Below are 7726 nucleotides of genomic sequence, written 5' to 3'. Positions count from 1 at the left end.
AAATGGAAATTTTGATTTCTAGACATACGTACAAAATTGAAGGCAGAGGAAGCGCTACCTAAAAAAAACCAAACAAAAAAACCCCCAATCTGTGTCGTTAACTTGCTTATTCTTTAGGCAGAGATGACCCCCTGCCTGTGGTTCAAAAATACACATTTCCAACAGCCAAGGGCTCACGGCCATCCGCGTGCCGCCTATATCCCTATCAGCAACAGACGGCACGGCTAGGGAAAAACCTTTTCAGCAGTGACCAGCTTAGCTGCGCTCTGGCGAAAAGCGCGGGGGGCACAAAATTCATACCCGAAGCTGGGCCTTTAATTCACGGTCCCACATGCTCCGGAGCTCAGCAAACCCCACTCGCTTGCTCTGTGGATCCCCCATAACCCTGAAAACCTCCGGAGCTGAATGAAGCCAAGGTGACCGTGACTTTCCTCCTCCCCTTCCCCGTGGGGGCGGGGGGGGGGGGGGGGTGTCCGAGGCGGCACAGCATCACGGCAGCCCCTTCCCCTTAGCCTGAAACCCCGGGGCTCCTCCCGGGTGACTCCCCGGAGCCACCCGAACCCCGCTTTACCGGCCGTGCCTCCGCACGCAGCGGTTCACCCGCGATCTAGCGGGGTTCCTCCATCCCCGCGGCTGCCTCCGCGTTAACCCCGCGGGGAGGGGGTACCGGAGGGGGGTACGGGGCGGGGGGTGGTGTGTGGTGTGTGCACCGCCCGGGGCGGGGGTGAGCCCGGGGAAGGAGCGCACGGACCGGGCGTGCACCGATGGGGGGGTGTGGGGGGTGTGTGTGCGTGCACGGGGGCGGTGGGCAGCGGCGGGGTGCGTGTGTGCCCCGGGGTGTGTGTGTGTGCATGCACAGGGGGTGTGCACAGGGGGTGTGCACCGTGGGCTCTGTGTGTGCCCCAGGGTGTACGTGCATGCACAGGGGGTGTGCACCGGGGGCTCTGTGTGTGCCTGGGGTGCGTGTGTGTGCATGCATAAGGGGTGTGCACCGGGGGCTCTGTGTGTGCCCCGCGGTGTGTGTGTGTGCATGCACAGGGGGTGTGCACCGGGGGCTGTGTGTGTGCCCCGGGGTGTATGTGCATGCACAAGGGGTGTGCACCAGGGGCTCTGTGTGTGCCTGGGGTGGGTGTGTGTGCATGCACAAGGGGTGTGCCCCGGGGGCTCTGCGTGTGCCCCGCGGTGTGCGTGTGTGCATGCACAGGGGGTGTGCACCGGGGGCTGTGGGTGTGCCCCGGGGTGTATGTGCATGCACAGGGGGTGTGCACCGGGGGCTCTGTGTGTGCCCCGCGGTGTGTGTGCATGCACAGGGGGTGTGCACCGGGGGCTCTGTGTGTGCCTGGGGTGGGTGTGTGTGCATGCACAAGGGGTGTGCACCGGGGGCTCTGCGTGTGCCCCGCGGTGTGCGTGTGTGCATGCACAAGGGGTGTGCACCGGGGGCTCTGTGTGTTCATGCGTGTGCGTGTGCGCCCCGGGAGGAGGCTGTGCCTTTCGGGGGGGGGGGGTGTACACGGCGGGGGTGTGCACCGACCAGGGGGAGTGTACATTTTCGGGGGGGGGGGTGGGTGGGTTGGGGAACGGAAGGGGGGGTGCGCGTGCATGCTGCGGGGGCCTGTGCACGGAGGAGGAGTGCACCGGGGAGGGGCCGTGCATGGATGGCGGGGGGGGGGGGGTGTGTGTGTGTGCACCAACGGGGGCGGGGGGCTGCGTGTGTACCCCCGGGAGGTTACGCACGGAGGAAGCGTGCACCCAGCGGCTGCCCGGGGAGGCGGTGCTCCGCCGCGCCCGCCCCGCCACAGGCCTGTGGCGGGGCGGGCGCGGCGGAGCACCGCCTCCCCGGGCAGCGGGGGCGGGCCGCCCGCTCGGGCCTCGCCTGCTGAGGCCTTGGCCGCGCCGGGAGCGGGGCCGATGGAGGCGGCGGGCGGCGGGGGAGCGGCGGCGGCAGCAGCGGGCGGCATCGCCCTGCACGACTTCAGCGGGCGGCTGGGCGAGCAGCGGGTGCACTTCCACGCCATGCGGCTGCGGGACTCGCTCTTCCTGTGGGTGGGCGCCGCGCCCGCCCTCGCCAGCCTGGCCGTCGCCATGTGCAGCCCCCGGGTGAGCGTCCCCGCCGCCTCTGCCCCGGGGGGGCGGCTGGCGGGGTCCCGCCGCCTCTGCCCCGGAGGCTAAGCCCTGCCCTCCGCTGTGCTCCGCTTGCAGGACAGCATCCCGGTGGCCGCCTCGCTCCTCGGGGATCCCTCGGACACCGCCTCCGCCTGCCTGGCCCAGCGCTTGGGTAGGTGCGGGCGCGGCGGCTGCGCGCTGCGGCCGGGGGGGGGCCGGCTCCGGGGCGGCGGGGGCGGGAGGCTGCGTTCCGCGGGGGGAGGGCCCGGGCGTAGCCGTGTTTGGCGGCCTGGGAGCCACCCCTGACCCGGGCTGGGTGGGCGCGGTGCTGACCGCGACGGCTGACGGCGGTCTCCGCTACCATTCCCAATTTTTCAGCAGCGTGCGAGCCTGCCGGACCCCGGCTGGCTGGCGGGGTCTCCGCCTCAAGGCACGTTGAGCGCTGTCACCCCCCCCTATTATTTCATATCCTGCCCCTGGCTTTGGGTGCGAGGCAGGGGGAGCCCACGCTTGCGCCTCTCGAGCGGGGTTCCCAGCGGCCTCCTCTCTATAACGCCGTAACACCCCCGTGCTGCGGGGCGCGGCGGTCGTCGTGCACCGCACGTGCGTTTTGCCTGCAGGTGAAGCCAACCCTCATCACGTCTCGCACCTTTTAGCCCCCAAACTCTGAGAAGTTCTGGCCTGGAAAGCCCTGGATCATCTCCCAGATGCCAGTGTTTGATCTGACTGTCCTTGCAGCACGTAACGGGCACCTCTCGGGACGTCTCCGTTTTCGGCACGCGTAAGGGTGTCCCGCTATACCTAGCGCGATGCCGACGTAGCCAGATTTCTGAATCTGAACGCTGACTTGCAAACTCCTGTATCTCTGAAAAAAAAAAAAAAAATCCTTGGCCTAATGCATCCTCGCACCCTCACTCTTGACAGCTGCATCATGCTGGTTACTCATCATCACCCGCCGGTAACTGATGCAGCTCCGACTGGTGAACTGCTTAAGTACTTGTTACCAGGTTTTAAATGCGAGATGCTGCGCTGCTCAATCTCACCTTACTTCTGTTGTTTCAGTTGGAAGGCCACAGAATTCTTCTTAATTATCTGTCTGCTGATCTTCGTTAGGGGCGATACGTCCTGAGTTTGTACTGTCAGGCAGTTTCACGAGTCTACACCTACTTCTTCGTGGCCGCTAACTTGTGTATAAAAAAAGGATTGCTGACAAGACCGATCTTTGAAAAACAGTACTAGCGTCCTTTCTTCATCCTGGTAACGTCTCTTTTAGTAACCACTGTTGTAGTCTCCCGCGGCGGCAGCTTTTTCTCTACATACTGGCTTCAATCATTTCCACTTTAAGTATTAATTCTATGGAGTACCGTGTAACATGATTTCTTTATATGTCATTCGTGCATCATCCTTAACAAATCAGTTAGTAAAAATGTAGTCAGAGTGGGTTTACTTTGGATAAAGTATAACAGTTTATTCCATTTTCCGTTTGGTCTCCTCGTTACTCATTTCTTCTGAATCTTGCTCTAAGGTTCTGTATAGTGTTGGAGTCCAGCTAACAGCTTGAAGTTGTCTCAGTGATTCCCACCCTCTCCTGTCTTTTTGTTTTTTTGTGGATGTGCTATCTTTGTTCTTAGAGATTTATTACAGATTTCACAGCTAGAGTTGGTAATAACTTGTTACTTCTTATAGTTCTTTCAGTGTTCTAGGACAGAGGCTGTCCAGGTCACCTGATTTTTCTCCCAATAAGTGGTCTCAGTTTTGCTGCCTTTATTTTTTTTAAGGTCCTTTTCTCATTTACAGTGCTAATTTCACATCCTTTGTTACTGAGAACTGATAGCGTTGCTTGGTACTGGGATAGCGGTTACTCTTCATCCTCAGAGCGTAATGCACCTTCCTATTTTCTTTCTGTTTGTGCTTTAAATACCTTTCATTATTCTGCCTTAAGCTTGCTGTGCCAGCTGTGGCCCAGCTAGGCTTTTGGGCAATATTCCTCTGTATCTGTGCCATCTGACCTCTGGGTTGCGGTTTTCCTTGCTGGTCAGTCCCTTTTATATCCGTTACAGATATAATTCCTACTCATGCTACCCTGCTTAAGGTATACTGTATTGAGGAAGGCCTGTAGACCTTTTCCACCTTTGGTTGGAAAGAGAAAGTCAATGATACACTTCTGGCTTTGAATAAATACATGCTTCCTCTTCACCTGATCATAACTGGGTTTTGAGAAGAGAAATCTTCTTTCTAAAATCCTACACCTTAGTTTTTAGGCTTACTTTTGTCAGTCCAGCAATTTAAGTCAGCTCATGGTCACTTATTCCAGAATTGTTTATTATCCTGAAACCATTGGATCTGCAAGATTGTCATTAAGCATCTCTGTATCTTTGTTTCACAAAGTGCTCCGTAAGGAAATCTGTGTTCTGCCTTGACTAGAAATACCAAGCTTTACTGTTACTGGTAAGTTTTTGTCTGGGAAATGAAATCCTTGTTACTCCCACAAATTCTGTAATAACAAGAGATGCTATTCACAGCCAAGTCTAAATTGTAACTGTACTTTCAAGGTAGCCTTTTTAACCATCCTGCCATGTGGTAATCGTCAAGCAGTCAGTATCTATTTTTTTTTTTCCTCTCTGCTGTCATCATTTTTTCCATGCTGTTTCCATTCTGGTCTTTGCAGGCACTAATTTAAGTAGCATATGATGCCACTTGAACATAAGTATTTTTATTTCTTATACTTCCCAGTCATATTCCATCACCTGCCTTTTGTTCCTGCAATGTCAGGTTCCTGGTCCTAGAGCAGGAGTTTCAGCTCTGCTGTGCATCAGTGTACACATTCTCCTGTCATTTTCTCTATAGCCTGGTACGGGTCCTAGCCAGAACAGCTGCATTTGGTGTACTGGCTCTCTCTCCCCTTATTTCAGGGTTGGTGTTTTTTTTTTTTTTAATTTTCCATTGCTGAAGACACATGGCCATGTTCCTATTTCTATCTATATCTGTTTGTATTAGGTGCAGGGACTGTTTCCCACCACCCTACTTGATTGCTCTGGCACAACATGTGTCTCGCTAGTCAAGAAACGCAAATCCTAAAAAATTGTTTCCTGTAGGTTAGTGGACTCTGATTCTTGAGAAAGTCTTGTCCATTAGTGCCTCCCTTACCTGCATATCCTGAAATCACAGCGCTTTTGGCCGCAGTGACTGCTGAATAGCGCCATGTCTTCATCGACCCTCTGTAGGGACTGGCAGACTCTCGGTGAAGATCACCTCAACCTCTTAGTTGAGTTTTTCACAGCTGAGCACAGTCCCCCCCCCATCCTACCTCTTTTCCACCACGGATGGTCTACAAACTTATGCCTAACACTTGTTCTGTCCGTTCTCCTGCTCCCACTGGGATCCTCTTCAAGCTTAGAGTGGGCCTTTGCCCTGTTGTAGGAGCAGGTCTGTGCTGCCACAGTGCCTCTCGGCACTCTGCGCATCCCAGGTGATGGGCTGCTGAGGAAGCTTTTTCCCTGCTTTCAGGGGTGGGTGCAACAGGTCTTAGTAGCCAGGCTGCATGGGAAGCAGCCCCGCTGAAGGGTTTTTTTTTTAGATAAGCCTTGTCTTTTGCAGTTTTCTGCTTTACTCTGAAGACGGTCTTCCATGAAGACGTAAGATCTTCCTTCTTCTGTCCTTCTCACAAGAGTCCACGTGTCTAAATGAATCCGCAGGGAAGCGGGGACAGACGAGGTCCTGCTGGGAGCAGAGCTCCTCTGTGCAGGCAGCCCTGAGGGATTTGCAGTTTTCCCAGGAACTGGAACAGCATCCCAGAGACTCAATCAGATCTTATGCAAACATAGTTAAGAAGTTGAGTTTTGATGCTGCAGTGTACGATGTAGCTTCGTCAGATAGGATAATGGTATTAATTAGTTCAGAATTAGCATTACATTCATTTAGGGCATGATAATGAAGTACTAATGCTTACAAAACATGCTGCTTTAGACCACAAAATCTGGTGCCAAGCACTATTTTTTTTGCAATCAGAGCAATGTGGTGCATTTTATCAGCATTTTGTAGTGCCAAGTCTTAAAAGGCAAATGAGTCCTTGCATTTCAGCTCTACTCACTAAGCCAGGAAACTGGTAACTTGTTAGGATGGAAAATGATAATAAATTGACTTGCACGATGAAAATGCCTCAAAAGTGCTGTTTAAGCACATTTTATGTGTACATATATGTTTCCTGTAGTTAACATTCCCATTTGAAAAGGATTGAGATATTAGGAGTTCTGGTGTCTTTATGTTCAATTTTTAAAATTCAGATGATATTTTTGAATATTCAGCAGAACAGTCTGATTTCTCCCTGGGATCGTCAGCTCCCAGCTCATTCCCTGCCAGGAATATCCTGTGACCCAAATACCACTTTTTGCCTTCTATTTTCCACAGCTCAATTTAAATTTAGTGCCTGTTTTTCCTCTATGGTGCTTACATTCTTCACAAAGTTTAGCTTTAGCAGTGTATAGAGAGTTACAAATTTGCTATATTACTATGGTAAAATCTAAGCAGGATTCAATTTTATTTGTAAACCACTTCTTGGTGTTATCTGTTCTACTCTGATAATTAAGTCTTCCTGCCCCAGTGGACATTATTTTTGTCACTGTTAATTAGCTCTGTCATCGAAGGCAGCTCTTAATTTTATAGCACCTCTCTCTAGGTATTTGTCATTACAGTAGCCTGGAACTTGGGTTTGGCTTCATCATATTCAGCCCAGGCTCTCCGGCCTCCTGGAGCATTCATGGACACCGTCTAAGTAAAGGTTAAAGGAAACAAAATTATTGACAGCAGGCTTAGACAAGAGCGGTGCACACTTTTGGGGGCCTTTCTGGGGGTTCATAATTAAACAGAACTTTGTTAACTGGGGCCTAATCACTTTTCTTGTGCGCTTTCCCTCTGTAAGTGTTTTTCACAGCATAGACTTACCAATTTATAAACTAGATTGCAGTGCTAAGAGTCCAGTATAGTCTATGGTTTCACTTAAACTGTACTAGGTTTAAGAAGCGTCCAAAATCCGCTAAAAACACTGCAAGGCTTTCCAGTGACTAATGGCTTTTTGCATCAGGCCAAAAACTAGTTGATAGTCACCAGGCTTATATTGTCCATTTCAATGACATGCATAGCTTTGTCCAACATGTGAACACTCAGGTATTTGTTCTGCTGTTTCTTTATAACTGGGTCCAGCACGGCAGGAGTGGAGAATGTTGTCTTAGAAATCTGCATGTTACGGCTTTTTAAAAGACTTGCTTGAATACCATCATCACTTTTATAAGAGCAAACTACGGCTGAATACTCTGTTTTGTGTTTTAGCCAGCAAGACCAAAAAACAGGTATTTGTCAGCTACAATCTTCAAAACACAGACAGCAATTTCACCTTACTCATAGAAAACAGGATCAAAGAAGAAATGATGGCTTTTCCAGAGAAGTTCTGACTTTGCATCATTGTAAAATAACCCAAGTTTTTGTTTTAGAAAAACTGATTGCAATTTTCACACTGACATTAAGTTAGTCTATTTGTTTTGTATTGGTTTGATTGAATTTGCAGTTGTTATTAAATATAGCTGGACCTAAATACAGTTGGACCTGCTTTTTTTTTTTTTCCCCCCCA

The 7726-nt window shown here is 51.7% G+C and overlaps 1 protein-coding gene across 1 annotated transcript; it reads left to right on the top strand.

Moving 5' to 3' along the window:
- Positions 1-1908: 1908 nt before the first annotated feature.
- On the top strand, positions 1909-7568 carry PSMG4 (proteasome assembly chaperone 4). Its single transcript, XM_075706314.1, has 3 exons — positions 1909-2097; positions 2200-2275; positions 7429-7568. Exons 1-3 carry the CDS (start codon positions 1909-1911, stop codon positions 7548-7550), a joined length of 387 nt encoding a protein of 128 aa, XP_075562429.1. The 3' UTR covers positions 7551-7568.
- The last annotated feature ends 158 nt before the right edge of the window (positions 7569-7726 follow it).

This window comes from Pelecanus crispus, chromosome 2 (genome assembly GCF_030463565.1).
Source record: "Pelecanus crispus isolate bPelCri1 chromosome 2, bPelCri1.pri, whole genome shotgun sequence".
Classification (NCBI taxonomy): domain Eukaryota; kingdom Metazoa; phylum Chordata; class Aves; order Pelecaniformes; family Pelecanidae; genus Pelecanus; species Pelecanus crispus.
This window is presented reverse-complemented; position numbering and strand designations above follow the sequence as displayed.

Coding starts and splice junctions, on each gene's coding strand:
- PSMG4 (XM_075706314.1), top strand. CDS start 1,909: ATGGAGGCGGCGGGCGGCGGGGGAGCGGCGGCGGCAGCAGCGGGCGGC. Junction 2,098..2,199: donor TCGCCATGTGCAGCCCCCGG/GTGAGCGTCCCC, acceptor CTCCGCTTGCAG/GACAGCATCCCGGTGGCCGC. Junction 2,276..7,428: donor CTGCCTGGCCCAGCGCTTGG/GTAGGTGCGGGC, acceptor TTTGTGTTTTAG/CCAGCAAGACCAAAAAACAG.